This window comes from Alligator mississippiensis, chromosome 16, assembly GCF_030867095.1.
Source record: "Alligator mississippiensis isolate rAllMis1 chromosome 16, rAllMis1, whole genome shotgun sequence".
NCBI classification, from domain to species: domain Eukaryota; kingdom Metazoa; phylum Chordata; order Crocodylia; family Alligatoridae; genus Alligator; species Alligator mississippiensis.
The window spans coordinates 29,799,904-29,818,621 of NC_081839.1; the positions used below are offsets into that span (position 1 = coordinate 29,799,904).

At 46.9% G+C, this 18,718-nt stretch overlaps 1 protein-coding gene across 2 annotated transcripts in view; it reads right to left on the reverse strand.

Moving 5' to 3' along the window:
* The window catches only part of SORL1 (sortilin related receptor 1), an 84,440-nt gene that overhangs the window by 48,007 nt on the left and 17,715 nt on the right, over positions 1–18,718 (reverse strand). For both annotated transcript variants that reach the window (XM_014593755.3, XM_019487308.2), the window contains exons 4-12: positions 17,219–17,380; positions 14,027–14,094; positions 12,793–12,973; positions 9,779–9,880; positions 8,206–8,375; positions 7,390–7,582; positions 5,453–5,570; positions 4,808–4,881; positions 1,132–1,220 (exon numbers count right to left, since the gene is read on the reverse strand). In XM_014593755.3, the coding sequence (XP_014449241.2) occupies positions 1,132–1,220; positions 4,808–4,881; positions 5,453–5,570; positions 7,390–7,582; positions 8,206–8,375; positions 9,779–9,880; positions 12,793–12,973; positions 14,027–14,094; positions 17,219–17,380 (1,157 nt within the window). The remainder of the gene's footprint in view (positions 1–1,131; positions 1,221–4,807; positions 4,882–5,452; positions 5,571–7,389; positions 7,583–8,205; positions 8,376–9,778; positions 9,881–12,792; positions 12,974–14,026; positions 14,095–17,218; positions 17,381–18,718) is intronic.

Genomic DNA, 18,718 nt, shown 5'->3' on the forward strand with positions numbered 1-18,718 from the left:
TTAATAAATGGTATTCATGGCAAAGCATATGGTGCAGTCATGGACAGTGTGATGAAGCAGAACGAGCACCATTCTGGGTGCAAGGGACAAGTGATATTATTCAGGTTGTACAATTAGATAAGAAGCCCGTGGGACTCACTGCCACAGGATAAACTGAGGCTGGAGTAGACACATAGTTTAGGTTAGATATTAGGAAAAACTCTTTCACAAGGAGGGTAGTAAAGCACCGGAATAAGCTACCCAGAGAGGTGGTGGGATCATCGGCCTTGGAGGCTTTTAAGACCCGGATAGGCAAATCCTTGGCTGGGATGATCTAGTTGGGGATGGTCCTATAGGGGGCTGGACTAGATGTGATCTCCTGAGGTCCCTTCCATCCCTCATTTTCTGTTATTCTAGGTGAGAAACTTCAGGATAAATACCAAATACCACAGGTTCTGGTAAAATCTGCTGCTCCCTCTGTAAGAGGCAGGGGGGTGGCTGTTTATAAAACACCGGTGCTAAATTATAAGCAGCCGTTCTAGTCCGAAGCATGGCGACGTTCAGTTGTGGTGTGAGCAATGCTGAGTCTAACAGAAGATTTGGCTACATAAGGTCTTCTGCTGCCTGCAATTCCTCTGCCGCTGCACCCTGTGACGAGCGCTCAGCTCTGCTGATACTGCACTGGCACAAAAAGAGAAGTGAAAGGATGTTCTTGAGGATGAACAGTGGGCTGGGACCCAGTGACCTGCTTGCACCTCCTGGCCCTGCCACAGATTCCTGTATGACCTTCCTGTCTGTCGCAGTACCATCTGTACAATGGGGGATAATGCTCCAGAGGTAGTGGAAAGAAAGCTATTCATGTCTGTCAAGCGCACAGAGCCAGTAACAACAGGGTCCATGCATGCACAAAGACAGGCGATGCAAAGAACACCTGCACCAAAGAACATCTCTTGGGCGCCACAGCTTACTCCTGTTTTCCTAGTGAGAAATTTCTCCCGAGAATAAAAAAAAAGGGACAGGGGAGAAGTTAATGAGTGAGTTATCGAGACAAAACTAAGGGGTTACTTAACATTCACTTGTTTTCTTGAGCTCAGATCTCTTGCAAGTTCTCTCCTTATCTCAGTCAACAGATGCCAGGCTTGGGTAACTTACTTGAGCTGGTCTGTCTCTGTGCCCTCTGTTATTGCCACAAGAATGCCACCGTGGTCCCCCCAGGTATAATAATGGGGTCCAGAGAGTGCCTGAAAAAGGAAGCAAGCATAGAGGGAGAATGTCAATTAAAGAAGGTTGTGGTTGCTAGGAGATGGGATTATAAAGCATCACATGGACCATAAGATATAGCCCCAAAGGGTCCCGAGTCTTCCAAGTACATACTGCGTGCTTAACATTAAGCCTAGGCTTAAGTTTCACTGGAGTCTAATCAAAGCTTTGCTGAAGCAGGAGAAAATCCTTGTTAGGACACAGCTTTGTAAGAGATAACGCCTGACCCCTGCTAACTTCCAGGCCTGCTAAGCTGAGCCCAGTCTCAGGGACCACTGGGGACTCAAGTGTTTATGGGCCAAGGTCTGGTGCCAGGTCAGCAGTATTACTCTGATTTTACACAGCTGGAACCGAGAGCAGAACTGCGCCCCAGCCGCTGCTTCTCCTCTCATTTACTTGGCTGTAAACAAGGAGAATCAAGCCCCAAAGCCTAGACAGTTTGGCAGATACGAACTCTCAGAAAGCAGAGACTTGCTGATTTTCAAAAAAGATTTCAGCTGAGTTTCTTTCTGAGCCTGCAAGATTTCATCAAAATTTAAATGTAAGCAATGCTGGGACATGCAAAAAAAGACCCAAGGGACCGTTCACACTTCTACCCACAGAAGAACTGTCATATTTCACACCCACACACAGCTCTATTTACCGACCAAAACCACAGACACATCTTCTCTTCCTATCCAGAGAGCTGAAGCCAGTTTGGTATGAAAACAAACCAAGTGCATATTCGACTGTGCCTTCGGTATGCTCCAGCACACTTGGGGACTTGTTTGCAAAGGGCATTGTCTGAATATTTGCTTGTTTTCCTCTGTAGGAAACAGTATCAGGACTGGAGACACCAGCAAGCCTTCCAGCCTGCTTTCACACAGCTGCTTGCCAGAGCAGAGAGGCAGAAGCTGAATTGCTGTCACGCAGACACAAAATTAAAATGCTCGGTCATTCCCCGCCCCCCCACACTCCCCTCCCATCCTTGGCATCACCTCACTGCAGAAAGAGGAAGAGTTGCACAATTGCACTGAGTAACTGAGAAGCCGGGGTCCTGTTAAGTGCAGCTCCCTCCCGTGCCCAGTCTAGTCTTGGGTATTTGCAAGGAGTGCAATGTGAAGTCCCAGCATGAAGAGTGTATGTGCCTATCTCGGTGGGGGGGGGGGTTTAAATAATCAACACTTCTAGGTTTTTCACAGTGTTCCCTTGGAACGAAACTCAGCTCCCTAGTTGCTTCCCTGATATGATGACTCTCTCAAGGACGGCCATCCCCTGGATAAGACGGTATGTTGGCAACAAGGAAACCAGCGGCCTGTTCCCATCACTGTCCCAGCTGCCCAGATGTTAAGCAAACCATGCACCACTTACTGGGAGGAAAAGGAGGCAGTTTTATTCACAGGATTTTAAACAGCTTACAGATGTTGAAATCCCATACTACACTAACAGCAGACTGTTCAGGCAGACCACAAACTCTGCCACAGACCAGGACACCCACTTTGCGAGCAGCATCCAACTCTCATCAACACAGAGCGACGTCCCACTCCAATCGAAGATGCCAAAGGGCTTTCAGACGCTCATGCGGGCAGAAAATGCTGGGGTTTGTCTGAGATTTGTCCACAACCCTCAAATATACCATACTTAAATAAATAGCTAAATTGACCGGTTCCAGCACAGCCTGCCAGCTGCCTGCGATAACTCAGGTCAAAGCAACACTGAGAATAAGAGGAATGTACATTTTAGAATCATCGAGTCATAGAAAATGAGGGTGGGAAGGGATCTCAGGAGGTCGCATCTAGTCCAACCCCCTGCCCCAAGCAGGACTATCCCTAACTAGATCATCCCAGCCAAGGCTTTGTCTAGCAGGGTCTTAAAAACCATGGAGGACGGAGAGTCCACCACCTCCCTGGGTAGCCTGTTCCAGTGTTTTAGTTGCCTTCTAGTAAGAATTTTTTTTCCTAATATCTAACCTAAACTTCCCTTGCTGCAACTTGAGCCCATTGCTCCTTGTTCTGACATCTGCCCCTACTGAGAACAGCCCAGCTCCATCCACTTTGCAACCTCCCTTCAGGTAGCTGAAGGCTGCTATTAATCCCCTCGGTCTTCTCTTCTAAATAAGTCCAGTTCCCTCAGCCTCCCCTCACAAGTCACGTCCCCCGGACCCCTAACCATTTTTGTTGCTCTCTGCTGGACTCTCTCCAACTTGTCCACATCCTTTCTGTAGTGGAGGGTCCAAAACTGGACACAGGACTCCAGATGTGGCCTCGCCAGTGCTGAATAAAGGAGAAGAATCACTTCCCTTGACCTCCTGGCAACGCTCCTACCAGTGCAGCCCAGGATGCCATTAGCCTTCTTGGCACCAAGGGCACACTGCTGGCTCCTATTCAGTTTATTGTCCACTGTCACCCCCAGGTCCTTTTCTGCACAGCTGCTGCCAAGCCAGTCAGCCCCCAGCTTGTATTTAGGATGGAATAATCCCATGCACAAGTGCAGGACTTTGCACTTGTCCTTGTTGAACCTCATGAGATTTCTTTTGGCCCAATCCTCCAATTTGTCGAGGTCACTCTGAATCCTGTCCTCCAGCTTATCTACTACTCCCCCCAACTTTTGATTTAATTATCTTTCCCCAAGCCCCCCTCCCTCTCCCTTCCCCCAGTGACAACACTCGCTCAGTGATATCCCAATCCATGCTATTATTATTGTATTTATTTATGTATTACAATAATACATAGCTGTGCTCAACAGATCAAGGCACTGTGCAGGCAAACAGGGACATACAGTCCCTGTTTGTCCCTCAAAGAGGCTTACAGCATAAAGGAGCAAAGAAAATACAGGCAATGGCATCGCCGTTGCTTGCCAGGTACCAGACAAAGTCGTAATCTCTCCTGATTAAGTGATGTGTTGCAAGAGTCTGTGGTACAGCTGGGAAATGAACACAGTGCTCTTGTGTTTGAACCCAGTGCTTTACCCACAAAACCAACCTTTCCAACCCTCTTGACTCAATGCACCCGCCCGTGCCCTGCTGCTTTTGAAGTTTTAACCACAGCAATCGCCAGCAGCGAGCAATGTGCCAGTTTCCCATTCCAACAATTGCTCCAATCTGCAAATCTTTCATTTGGGTATTTTGCTTTAATAAACATGAAGGCGCTGCATATCAACGCTACACCCACGTGTTGAGCAGACTTGACAAACATTTTGGAGAACTCTGCGGTAAAGAACTTAAAACTGGCCCTTTTCTTGCTTTTACTGTTCCAAGAAGCCCTTTTACAGTGGAAATGAGATGACCACACTAGCTCACACAGCAGCGTTTGTCAGAATGGGTATTGATTTCTGAGTAAGGGAGTGGAACCTAGAAACATCTGTCATATGCTAAAAGCTCTTTTAAACTTTGTTTCTGGGGTATTTGGTGTATTTAACTTAAACTCCCTAATCTGCACATGTGTGAGCATATTCAGTGTGTACAGGTCACCTTTAAAACTTAATACAGAGTGTATAATAGTTATATACCAGTGCTATGCTTCCCCTCACCCCAAAGATATACCTTTTTGGCTATGCTGTCATGCTGGTTTAATGAAAATAGCATCCCTACCTCTCTCCATCTTGCTCCGGCACTGCTTGAAACATAGACGTTTGTCTTGCTTGCCATGTTCCTGCCAACCGAGCCTAAGAGAATGAGAACGTAATTCTTCTTGACACATCCAACTGGGTTACTTGAAATGAAACCACCACCATTAAACTATTTTTATTTGCCAGTGTTGGAGAGTTATGTTTCCATACTGTTAATCAGGTGCTTTTAAGTAAAAAATGAATAGGATTATTGCAAGTTTGAAAAAGAATCAGGAAAAACACAAAAGTATAAAAGAAGTATGATCAGATGAAACCTACTCTTTGCATTCCCAAAATCCTACAGAATGAGGTTTCTATAATAAAGTGATACGCGAGTCAAGTCTTATGTCTATAAGCTTTTAAAAAACCTTTGCGAGAGGGAGGGAGGACGAGAATAAAGTGTGAAGTATTTCTACTTTGAACATTAATACACTCAAATTTATACACAGTAATAACAGTATCAGGTGAGCGGAGCAAAGGGGACTGCAAAACACACATTTTAATTGCATTTTTAATATACCCAATATGTTTAATACAGGTATGGGCGGAATACCTCTTAAAAATATTTTGCACCCTCTAGTCAGTAGACAAAGCTCCTCACTGGATCAGGCCCTTAAAAAGACTATACCTGTAGCAATGATCAGTCCTGGAGCAGACTCTTTGGAGAGAATGGGCATTCTGCGTAGCTGGAAGTTAAGCAGCTGGCTCAGTCTCTGGGCCAGGTGAAGAGAGCAGCCCTGGGAAAACTGGAAGAGCAAAACACAGTTGCGATTATGAAAGGCTTTTGACATGCCACAAAACATTAGTGAATCCACAGTCCCTACGACCCCAGGAGGGAAGAAAACATTCGTGCCTTTGTCACTTCTTGGCTAGCACTTCAGGCAACGTACACCAGCAAAACTTACAATTCCAGCTGGTACCCAACACTATCGCACGCTGCCTCAGCACAACTGGCTATCCATACATGCAAACCTGTGCTCTATGCCCTGCCCTGGCTTTCCAGACAATATCTAGTCAAATTTAAGGCTGCAAGCTTTATCTTCACACCTCTCAATGGACTGGATGCAGGGGGTCTCTATGACCACCTACAACCCCAAGGTGAAGGCACTGGCAGACAGCTCCACTCCTCGAACCCAGTGCAACTCCCTGCAATACAGACAATGCTTGTTTAGGCAGAAGACAGCGTCCTCAAGGGCTGTCCTGAGACCCTGGAACCACCCCTCACCAGAACTAAGGGCCATAATAAACTGTATCACCTTGCTTTGCAAGTGCAAGTCACATTTCTTTTAACCTTATCACAGCTCAAATGTGTGCATGCAAGTATTATTTCAACAAGAGCCTCATGTGTGCATGCAAGTATTATTTCAACAAGAAACTCCATAAAAGCCCTCCACTGAGCACATTTCTCCTTCTCTGAGGAGGATGAGAGAATAAACGCATGGCAGATGTTGGTTACACTGCTCAATGTGCTGCTGCGAGACGCTCCGAAAATATGAGCGTGAGCATGTGTAAAATCCCACGCTGGGATGAATTATCCTCTTTTTACAAAGAGGAAGAACCTGAAGCCTGGAGAGAGGAAGTGACTTGCCCAAGAGCACCCAGCAAGACTCTGACTTTCGTTACTGGACAGTGCTTCCTCTCCACTGGGAGAGCTGGGATGCACGGGTCCCTGCAGCAAGAGACTGCTCTGGGGTTTTGCGGTGGACTAGGACACAAGAGATCTAAGTACCATGTCTGGTCTGCTATGCTTCAGCACCCAGTCCTCTCTGCTGTGTGCTGCTGGTGCAGGTGAATACCTCATCCTCATTTGGGTGGCTAAAACTGGCAGTGACATCAGTAGGGGACCAAGATAGCGCAGAGATGGGGACAGGATGCTCTTCACATGCTCTTCCTCCATTCGACATACCCCTGCAGAAGGCAGTCCTGCATTCAGGTTCCCTACTGAAGTCAGGAGGAGTTTGGTCACTGATTTCAGTGGGGCCAGGAGTTCACCTGAAATGTCTTTAAACTGGTCCATCTTCACACTCCTTTCATGGCCTTTTCTGCAGGTGGCACTCATGCTCTTTACAGCGGAAAGAGAAGAGCTTGGCCAACAATGTACTGAAACACGCTGGCTAGGGAAGTAATGGATGAGCTTTCATCTCAGCACTTACCCAACCTTTCAGTAGGGTCCTAAAGGACACCGAACTGATGCTTTCCTGCAAATACATCGAACTGAGGTCTCAGCTCCCAAACTCCCACGTGACTTTTGCTATTATAGGCTGCTCCACCCTGGTCTCCACCCTCTCTGCTTAAAAACTTCATTTTACAATCAGAGCTCAGCCGCGGACAGCCCTGTAGGGACTGACAAAGGTTCAGACTCTGTAATAAAACTGGTCAGGGTTTCATGGTGATCCTGCCTGACCCTAGAAATTCCCGAGGCAGGGAAGAAGGGGTTATGCCGCTCCCGGACTCATTGATGTCAGGGGCCGAAAGGGCCCTCATAAGATCGTCAGGTCCAACCCCGCTGCACTTGGGCAGGAAAGACAGCTGGGGTCGAATGACCCAGTTCTGCTTGCTTGTTACCTCGCAGTTTATCTTTTCTCCATAGCGCGTGTATGCTGGAGCCTGCAGAAACTCCCAGGTCCCCCCTTTGTCAAAGGTGATGACGGACCGCATGTTCTCTTCGCTGAAGGAGCCGTTTATCAGCGTGGTGATGTACACGCCCCTCACACCCTCAACTCGGTGGAAGTCTGCAAAAGGCTCGTTGGCAAAATACCTGCCAAGAAATGCAAACGTGTGACATCTGCTTTTAACTGCCATAGAGCACCAGGGAGGTACTTTTAAAATCCAGGATCACTGTCTGCCCCCGAAAACATCCCAGCATGGAAGACAACACACTGGAGAGATGGCTGCCAATGTGGTCATGTACCTTTGAAGCATCTGACGAGAGGGGATAGCTATGTTTGACAATCGAGCACCCAGCTCCATCATGTTCGTCATTGTGTCGACTCCTCAGAGGCAGTCGTACTAATCCTCCACTCGCACATTTTGCTTTACCCCTTTGATAGCAACAGAGATGCATGCAGGGGCAGTTTCGGCTTGCGAGCCAGGAACTCCTGAATCCTAACCCCAGCTCCTCTACTGACTGGCTCCGCGAGCTAAAATGAATCACTAAACAACTCTCCCTCACCTGCAAAACGGGGTTAATGCTCACCTACTCCAGGGCACTGTGGAGTTTAATACGTTTGCAACATGAGCTGAAGCTTTCTATAAATGTCTGTGAGTTGGTATCATTGGGTTTCCCCTCTGCACAGCCACCTTGCCATGAAATTCCCAGAGTCACCCACAGGAGATGCCCCAAGCCGCTGAGCCTGCTGTCATTAGCCAGCCTGTCCTTACCTGACCAGGGTATCGCTGCCTGCACCTCCGGGGCTATAGTACAGCACGTTCTCTAAAGACAGTGAAAACCTCAGTCCGTCTGCTTCTGAGATGTACAGGTTGGTGCGGTTGTTACTGTGGCTGACGCACACAAACACCTGGTCCTCGGATGCGTCGGCAATGTAGTACTCCTTAGGGACGCCAACAACACAAACGAGGCGCGTTTAGCTTATCGCTCCATTCTCATCCTCCCCCCCACCGCCTTTTTTTCTTTTTAAATCTCTGTGTTTTTTCCCCACGTCTCAAGCATTTGTCATTTCCTCTCCGACGCCTGGAAGCCAATCCTCCCTCCGCCCATGTTCAGCTTCTCCACTTGGCAGATGAATGCCGAACCTCTGCTTTTTGCACAAGTGAGTTTTGCCTCCAAATCCGCCCTCAAAGAGCTGCTCCTCAGCGGAGCAGGCCAAAAACAGATTAGCACTGCAACAATGGGAGAACTCATCCAGCTCTCTCCAACCCACCGAGCCCTGCCGCTGCCTGATCCGTATGTCTGGATCGGTGTGAGACGGTGACCTCCTAAAGGCAGTAAACATGTTTGCCAAGTGTTGAGCGTATACCTAGTTCTCACCAAAATACGAAGGCACCCCAGCTCTCTTGTACTCGCTCCAGCTTTGGGAAGCAGTGGTATGGCTGGAGGCTGGATTTGGTAGGATAATATCCCCAAGCTCTCTGAAACTTCAGTCACTCCCTAGAGCTCACTGCTGCAGCAGCAAAAGGAAAAGCACAAGCTAGACTGTGCTGTTCAAGAACTAGCCCTGTCTTCAGTGTGGCACAGCTCTGCTCTACCCAAAGGGAAGATCTTGGAAGCAGGATGCCACAGTGAACCCAATCGCTCCCCAGCAGGAGGGGAGACCATGCACACTGCCACAGCCAGCAGCATGTCAGCTCTCCCACTATGCTGCCACCCCCTGCCATAAGCTAGTGAACAAGGTGGATGCAGCACAGTCCTAACCGACCACCATCTCCTGCGGGGAGGCTGGAATCCAGGCTGGTACTGGCAGAGGACACTTTTCCTGTTCCTGCAATTGCAAGGACTATTATGCTAAGTGCTTGCATCTGGGAAGAGAAGACTCTTACATCCACACTTGGCTAGCTGCAATCGAGGCTTTTAAGTGCAGTGCAAATAATCTTGTGTTCCCCGCACATGGAAACCAATTTCTTGGGATGCACAGCAATGCTCTCACACTCCTGAATCCAAGAGACAGAGCCTCGCAGGTTCACGCTAATTTAAAAACAGGTAAAAATTGTGCCTAATAAAAATCCCATCAAAATGTTGCTACTTAGAACTAAAAAAGGGCCTGATTTTGCAAGGACTCGTGGGCACGAGTGATTTGATTGTGGTCTGCAATCCTGTTTTTCTCAATGGACCTCATTGCTATCGGCTTGTCTTCTTTCCAAACATGAGAAGGGGCAAACTGTTCAGAACAGATTTTACTACCAGTCTAACTACTGCAGTGTTTAGGTCGAAGCAGAAATGCTGTTGCAATCCCTTAGGTATCTAAGGGGGAAGGATGAATAAAGAGTTCCCATTTACCTTAATCGGATGCCTGGTTACAAACTGTGCAGCTTGCATTGGCTTGCGGTTGAAGGAAACCCAGAGCTGAACTGAAGGCTGCTGCTGGCCACCCAATAAATGCTGGGAGGAAGGGCAGGGAAGAACATGTCAGGACTCTCTTTTATGTCTAAATTCATAATTGTCTGTAATACAGATTAAAAACTGAACAGATGAAACTTAACAAAAAGCATGGTAGTAAAGTAGGCAAACACCTGCTCCATGTAATAAGTTGACGGGACTTCCAACAAAACGGACTCTAAAAAAACACAGTTATGGCTTAACGCCGTTCTCTGCGAATGTGAAACGTGAAACCCCTATGCCCTCACCCTAGTATATGTGGGAGTCTTTATTGCTGACACAGAAAACTGGTAACAATATACTTCTCTGTTCGCCCCACAAAAAGTCAGGATTTACCAAGAAGATGGGGGGGCCTTAGATGCATTCACCAGGTAGATCTAACTTAAAACCTGTTTTGAATTTTCCTGTCCTTTAAGGGAAAGAAAGCTGTGGTCCCTTTAAATACTTAATGTCAAGTCTGCAGTCAACATGTCACTGTCCTTATCGCTATTTTGCAATCTGGAGATCTCCCAACTCTCCACTGATCAACGGTGTTGGCCAACATACTAATGTTCACCTCTCATCACCCCCCATACAGGCAGACATTAATGTGATTCTTTTTCCATACTTCTCCTTTTGCACATTAGCTATGCTTTAATTTAGATATTTGCCTTTTTGGGATAAGTTTAACAGAGACAGGCATCAAGTTAAGAAAAATCACAGTCAGGATGTCGGAATACAGCACACCGATGTCTATATTTAGGCTTCAAAACAGGTGGCCACTGGATTTAACAGTAGTCAAGGGTGCTTTGTACCTCCGTAAGAGAAGCACATAAGCATGGATTTACATGCTTAGCTCAGTGTCACCAACTCCCCCCCCAAAATCAAAAAATAAATCAAACAAATCCCAAATTCTACTGCATTTTTTAAAATCTCAAAACTTTTGGAACCTGCCTCGTGAATTTTGAATGCATCAAACCAGCAAAACTGCAACCTTCACAGTTCCAATTTCAATATTTTGGCTCACGTTAAAAAAAGAAACACATTTTCCTATTTGCTCATGAGTCTAAAGACTGTTATAACTGTGTAGCCAGGAGGACTAAAAACCATCGCCTTCCCACGCACCAGGGTTATAGGAGCAAACGGCTTGGAGATGACAAGGTGCTCAGACACTACAGATTCAGAGATGATGTACAAGAATCACCGCTAGAGATGTACTGGACAAATACTGGATCTCACAGGAGAACTGGAAAGCAAATTGGAGTCCTCCTGTTGGATTATTTCTCCATAACGCAGTATGCAGTCACTATGCTTTTCATTACGCCAATAAAAAAAACCAGACAGAGTATTCTGATTCTCTCAACTCACTGTGGGCTTGATCCCAATATGGGCTTCATATCAAGCCCAAATGCCAGGCCTACATACCCAAAAATGCTGTGGATTTCCATTCTTGCATAAGGTATTTTTTTAGCAATCAAAACAGTCCTTCAAACAATTTTCCTGTTTGCTTTAGACATGACTGCACCTGTTAAAGGCATTGTGAGGGTGTCAGCGGTAAAGATGCTTAGTACTCACCGCTGTGGCATTCACACAGGAAGCAGTTTTGGGGAAGGAACCACTACAATGTGACTGTGAGCTGCTTTGCTTGTTAAAAGTGCCTTGGTGAGAGGGGGATGCTACAAAAATCACAGGTTTGTCCTCTTTAAAGGAAAGAAAAGTTCAAGTTGACAAGTATCCTCCTAATGATCTATTTGGGGCTGGTCCTGCTTCGAGCAGGGGGTTGGACTAGGTGTGACCTCCTGAAGTCCCTTCCAACCTTCAGTTTTATGATTTATGAACTGAACTATTGCAAATAGGCATCATCTTCCCTCAGCACCAGGCCAACTGAAGTTAACTTCTGTCCTTTGGCTGGCTGGCAGCTGGGCTCTTCTCCCAGAGCTCTGGGACTTCAGAGACTGACCCGTTTCTGCCTGGCTTGCTTAAATCGAATCAATGTAGGAAAATCCCACTGTTCCCATCCGATCTCATTTCAGCCCTGCACTGTGAAGAGGTCAGTTAAGTTAATTATGGTTCTCCTGAGCCTGGAAGGCCTGTCAGACTAGCACACCTGACAACACACATGGGAGAGATGGAGCTGCACTCACTTCTAGCTGACCTCCCAGCCCAAAAGCCCAGGCTCCCATTTACAGCTATGTCAGCTAGGAGCAGGCATCAGCATGAATCCAAAGAAGGCTCAAACTTACACCTTAGGAGCGGTAGCGAGACACCACACCTCCGAGAAGAGGTAAGGAGGAGGGTTACTGTTGGCTTGTGCAGCAGACGTGGTAGCATCCCACCGCAGGAGCCATCCAGCCCCTCTAGCTCACCTGTGCTAAGCTAAGGTGTCAGGCCAACTGCACCAAATAGAGAATGGTCTATCAAACCAGTTTGTTTGTCCACAAATCACGGTGATGTTTTTGTGACCAAGTAAATGTCAAGTCTGCAAATATCTGGATTTAGCTGACACACCATTTCAACTTTGCAGACTTCTCACTCCATGTCCCAGCACTGAGCAAAGGTCCCGGCTGGCATGTCCATGGTACTCATGTATTAACCTACTGTTTTTGTGTGTGGGGGGGGGGGGTTGTATTTAAAACCCTCTTGTTGGCATTGATATGGTCAGGCCCTAAACGGCATTAAGCCAAGATCACTAACTCCAGCTCACTCTTCTTTCTGAGTGTGTCAATAGGCTGATGAAACATTAAATGTTTTGCCTTCAGGTCCAAGAACATGCCCTTGTTGTCGTTACATCACTGATGAAGCTTGCCTAAGTATTGTCCATTGTTGTACTGCTGAAGTCACCTGAAGTCTTTTCCATTGACTTCAAAGACTTCTAGAGCAAGCACTCGAAGTATAAGCTTTTGACCCACCTGGTGACTTTCTCGCATGTTACTTACCACTGTCTTTGTGGCAAAGAGATACTTGTCCCTGAACTGGAAGTCATCCACTTCTTCCAGAATGATTTCTTTATTTTCCCTGGTTTGAAAGAAATCTGTGCTGCGAATGATAGTTGAAGACCCCGAAGGTTCGTGCCGTTCTATGTAAACTGTATTTGGCTTATCATATGGCTCAACGCCCCTTGGGTGGGGGGAGGAAAAAAAGGTATGTCAGTGTTTCAGCTCACTTAGCTATTCAGATTGCACCAGTCATTTCAAACAAAGTCATTTAACAAGAGATGGGCTCAAACTCCACAATCTGGACTGGAGTTTTGAACATCATGATGGCGCACAATGAGCCCGGGGGTTTTGACCTATCTCACGGTGAGAAGAAGAAAGGCCTGGGTCTGATGCAGGGTTCACTCCCAACTGAGGTCATGACATGGATGCACATTGGACCTCAAGGGCCTTTTTTCTGTTCAATGCAGCATAATTCGGTACCACTGATGTCAACGGGAGTTTGAGCACCAACTTCAATAGAGGCAAAATCAGGGTCTTTGAAAGAAAGACCTTTTTAAAATTTAAAGTAACTCCTCCCTGAGATCCCCACAGAAAATCCTGATACCGATGTTCCGCAGAAGCTGTTCAATATTGCACATCATGACTAAATGATCACTTAAGACAGAAAGTGAAAAAAAGCAGAATTCAGACAGCAAGTTTAGAGACCTCCTAAAAATGTTCTGTTTTGGCCAATACACCTTATCTGTGCATAAAATCACGATGAAATCTTACTGAACAGTAAGTTTGAGAAGTGGTGCAGTGCCCCCCAACTCCAGAGTACAAAACAATCACAGAGGGTGCAAACAACGCACATACAAATTAAAAGTATTTGCCACTCTCATATTTTGCCTTTGCTGATCTGCTAACATTGAGTCAGCTTCACACTGTTTAGGCTGGTGACAGCTGTCAGGACCCCAGCACTGTATGCATCAAGGTAAAGAAGCTCAAAGTACGGGTAGCTTTCTGCCGACACACTTCTGCACCAAGCCCCCGTGATCAGCTGTTCCTATTTAACAGCTATGGTCTGTGAGATCCATTTGCTACAGACCTAACTTGAGGAGGGAATGTTACAGCACAGCTTTATACCTTGATATTTGCCCACATCTGTGCTCAAGTCCTTGGCAAAGGATGGAAGAGAAGTGAGAAGAGAGAGGAAGAACAAAATGTGCCGGCATGACAGAGGTGCAGTACATACCAAGAGAAAGATTTCACATGCTCCTGAATCATTATCCAGGTCTGACCAAAATCATCTGATTTCCAAAGCTGCAATACAAAATGTCAGAGATACAAGTGAGTCTCACACATTGCAGCTCTCATTTCCAAAATGTGTCAAACTGAAGGGTTAAATGCTGGAAATCCGCCAGCCCCGTGGTCAAACAGCAAGCTATGAACATGGTTGAGGTGTGGGCCTGTAATCGGGCTTGAAGGACATGTCTGCCCTGCCTCCCTGCTGCACCTGGATCTGCTGCCAAGAGCACGCCCCTCCCACTGGCTGAGCTGACTGCACACCGCAGCCAGGAAATTAGGTAGTGCAGCTGGCTGCGAGTGGCCCCCTGAGACCATGGCTAGAAGCATGCCCAATGCAGAGCCAAAGAGCCATTCAAGACCATGCTAAGCCTAATTTTGGGGCTCAGGTAAGCAGGGTGCAGGGCGAAGCATGTGCACGCTTCCTGGGACAGATCCGGGTGTGGTGCACAAGCTGTGTAGACAAACCCCAGGTGCCACACACCCATCTTCCCAGCACCCACTTGCTGCCATAAGCAGAAATCCTCCACTGGCTTGGTGGTGCAGGGTATGTACAAGAGTCACCTGCCAAATCAAACGGCTACGCCGTCTCTTCGTCCCACCCTAAAACGATCGTGTGTTCCTGCCTGCATCCCTGCCGTTGTGGGCACTGAGCCAGAATTAGGAATAATCTCTCCTGATACATGGAAGGGTAATACTGTGAGTAAAGCATCTGGGCTAGGAGGAAACGCTGCTCTCTATTTCTATTACAATACCCAGAATCACATTGGCACTTACATTTTCATAATTGCCTGCCTTCGCCTAGGATGTACAAGAGGCTGGTGACATTTCAGCTCCAAGATTCAGCTGGCTTGAAAAAGTTTAGTGATCATAAGATCAAGCACAGCTTATAAATGCATCACTGGTGCCCATTAGCAACATCGTTAGGTGCACAGAGAGTGGAGAATTAAGCTCTTTGGCTCTGAATGAGTGGTACATGGCTGTAACAGTGCACTGTTCGGTGATTATGGACTGGCTACTGCCCGCTCTCAGCCCAAGCTTACCGGGTATGTCTGATTGTTCTTGCAAGGAAAGATACCTGGGCCGTAGCCTTGGGTTTTTTTCCATTTCAGAAATAGAAGTGTTTATCCTTCAATAATCATGGTCAGGCTCACCTTTTCTTCCCTGGCTCCTGTCTACTGCAGGTATCACAACACTTCAGCAAAGGTTAATTTAAGGCCTTGCAGAGAAGGGAAGTATTATCCCTGTCTGAGCTCCCAAAGTCAAGCAGCGAGTCAGCTGCAAAACAAGGAAGAGGACCCCAGAGGTTCTGACTCCCAGCCGACTGATCTAACCCCTCAATCAGCTCTTTCTGCGTTATCACCTAGCCTGGCACCAAAAGCAAGCAAAAGCAGGAGAAACACAGGAGCTAATTCGAAACCACATAGGTCTCTCCAATGAGATGTAAGGGATGCAAGTGAATGGCAAAGGACCGGGGAGAACCAACCAGCGCAGAAGCAGCGTAAGGCTGACATATGCAAAACCCGGTAGGTGCTGAATGTCAGAGGAAGAAGGAGACATGACAAGTGCAGAAGCAGCAAAAGTCATACAATTCAGCAGTATATGGCTGTGATCTGCAATGCAGCCCTGAGATAGACCTGAGCAAGTTCCCCTAAACCAAAACAGCCTTTGGGCAGCTCTGAATTAAGCCAGGAGTCACTTTGCCCCAAAGCAGCAGGAGCAAAGGTGCTCAGGACAGCACAAAAGTGATATAAAATTCAGTTCTTTCCTCTTAATGCTATGCCTGGTCTATGCCCTTCACACTGCGTCTCTCAGAGAGTATAACAAATACTCCAGCCTGTGGTAGCTCACTGATTAGACTGTAAAACAGCACTGGTTATTTATGTACTTTGCAGATGCATGTCTTTACTTACTTGTAATTTATGCATTTGGGGTGGGGCTCTAGCTTAAAAATACATGTCAAAACGTTAAATGCTGCAGCTGCAGAGTTGTATAAAAGCATTCTCCTCTACCTGCAGCCAAAAGCAATCTGCACGGCAAGGCCAAATGCAAAGCCACAAACCCATGTTAAATGATCCAAAGGTCATTCCTGCCTTTGCTGGCAGCCTTCTGCTGTGAGTTACTATTGATGCAGTCTCAGAGGATTATAGGACTCAAAGGGAGGGGAGGACAGGGGGGAACCATCTGTAAAAATAAAACATCTTCCCTCCTGGCTGCCTGAGAGAGCAAACAGATTTAAATATTTAAAAGGGGATGTTCTGGCTAACTGGGGCTGCGTAACGGTGAATCGTGCACATACACGCTCTTGTCCAGGGTGCAGAAACCATTGCACAGTGATGGCCAGGGAGACAGCAAAACACAAAGCTATATGATACTGGTGCGTGACCTTCCAGATAAACCTCATGGCCACTGCTAAGGGTAAGACCTACAGAGCATGGGACAGACTGGTGTTTCTGAGTGCCAACCCTCCCTGCTAGGTCTCAGCACATAGATTACAGATCATGCTGGTGCCTGAAGGAAATGGGACACGCACGAGCCGTCCTTCAGGTGAGCTGTAGCCAATCCCCCTCTGCCCTCGGTCTTTCTTGCATGAAACCGGATAGGCAGGACCGGAGAAGGAATGCTGTCCAGTAGCTATAGAAAAGGCCAGACAATGAGCACGCCTGGGCTCATGCCCTGGCTCTGTCCCTGAACTGCTGTGTCTTCTTGAGTGAGACTATTAACCTCTTTGTGGGCCTCTGTCTTTCTCCCTCCGCGAAATGGGGATACTCGTATTTACCGATCTCCCAGACTCAGGTCATGAATGTTTGCAAGACAGGAAGGGATGGGTTCCAGAGAACTGCACCTACCTCTCCTGGCTAGGGAAAGGGGAGATCTTATTGTTTAATCAATACCAGAGTAACCATAGACCTTCGATGCCACAAAAATTATTAGAAAAATGATGGATGCGTGCCTGCCTGCAGAGAAGGATGGTGCAGGTGGCGCGCATCTTGATAGCTGTAGACGAAGGAAGTAGATACAGTGCAATGGGTACTGAGCACATCTCACAGCAAGCAGTCAACAAGCATGTAACATTTTAGGCGCTCAGTCAGACAGCAGAAGCGGTATGGCTTGGCACACCCGTCTGGCTACAGCTTCTCACCTGTTTGTTAGGATGAGAGCTATCGAAGCCCAAAACCAGGTTGGGGTTCCTGCTGTGCAAGAGAAGATCTGCTGCTCTGAAGGGAATGGAGAAGCCCTGAATACTGTTGCAGAAATCAGTCGTGATCCAGAGGTACTGGATGAAGACATCCACAAAGATGTACTGGAGAGGGGAAGGGGAAAAGGGAGCAAGACACAAAACCATGGTCAGACAATCATAATGACGAGCAGAACCTGATGTACTGGGCTGGAAGGAGAAAGACACTGGCAATGGAGACTGGAAGACAAAATCAGCGCATGTGGAAAACCAGCCTTCTCCCTCTCTTGCAAGGGAGCTGTGCCATCTGTGATTTGCAATACGAATAACTTGCCCTAAAGGCACTCCCAGAGTAAAAAAAAGAAGCAATATCTCAGGATCTAACCAGAGGACAAGCGTGTAATATGCTACTGGCAGCCCCGTTTTCTGAGAGGGACAGAAAGACAGAACCATTTAAACCTATAACCATGGCAAAGCTGAAACTTCAGGAGAGAGCTGGAGTCTATCCTGTCTCCCAGCAGGTTTCTTAATTAGGTTTCAAATGCAAGGCCATCTTCTACCCTCAGTTAATGTCAGATGGACGCATCTGAAGGCAGATGCAACAGAAGGCAGCACTTAAGGATTCTGGTTGTGATTCTCTGGCACCCCGCTCCCGTGTTTGGGTCCAGCTGTGTTAAAGAAGTGTTAACATGACACTGCATGAGCTGAAAAGAGTCCAACCAACCTTACTGATCTCAAGGTACGTTTCCAAGGCTGGAATTAGAAAATGTCACATTTTCCGACGTGCAAATTTGGTTCGGAGTTGCTCGGACCCACAGAGCATGCACTAACCTAACAGGGCAACTTCCCACCTTAATACAGGTTTACTTCACAGGGAAGTTCACGTAATGGCAAGGATGAGACAGTCAGTACGGCTTCCCCCATCCAAAGCTTTGCTGCTGACAATTAACTAGGAACCCATTTCAATGCTGGGAGCCACAAAGAGGAGTTTGAATCTAAATGGGTTCACATTGATCTTAGGAAAAACCAGGATGGCACCCTGCCCTCCCATGGACACACTTAAGCTCCATGGTCTTGGATGCTCTACTAGTCAGAGAATCTAAACCTGACAGAGGGACCTGTTACCTGTCTGCCTTGGCTCTTCTCATACTTGCCCCTTTACTTGCACTTAAAACCCATGCCAAAGGCACATAACAATACCCAAGACATCTAGGCATTGTAGGTTCTCCTGCAGAAGAAACGAAAAATAACTGCCTGTACATTTTTCCTGGAAACCTTTTTCACCAATTTTCTTGATCAAAAGTAATTTATAATCCCCAAGAGATAAATGTCTTTTGCTGTAAAGCTTCAAGAAGTTTCTTGCAACACTGAGCAATCCTTTTTTTTTTTACATAATAAAGAGCATTATGATAAGACAGACACTCATTTGCTCTTATTTATTATCCATAGAGTGCTTTCCAGACA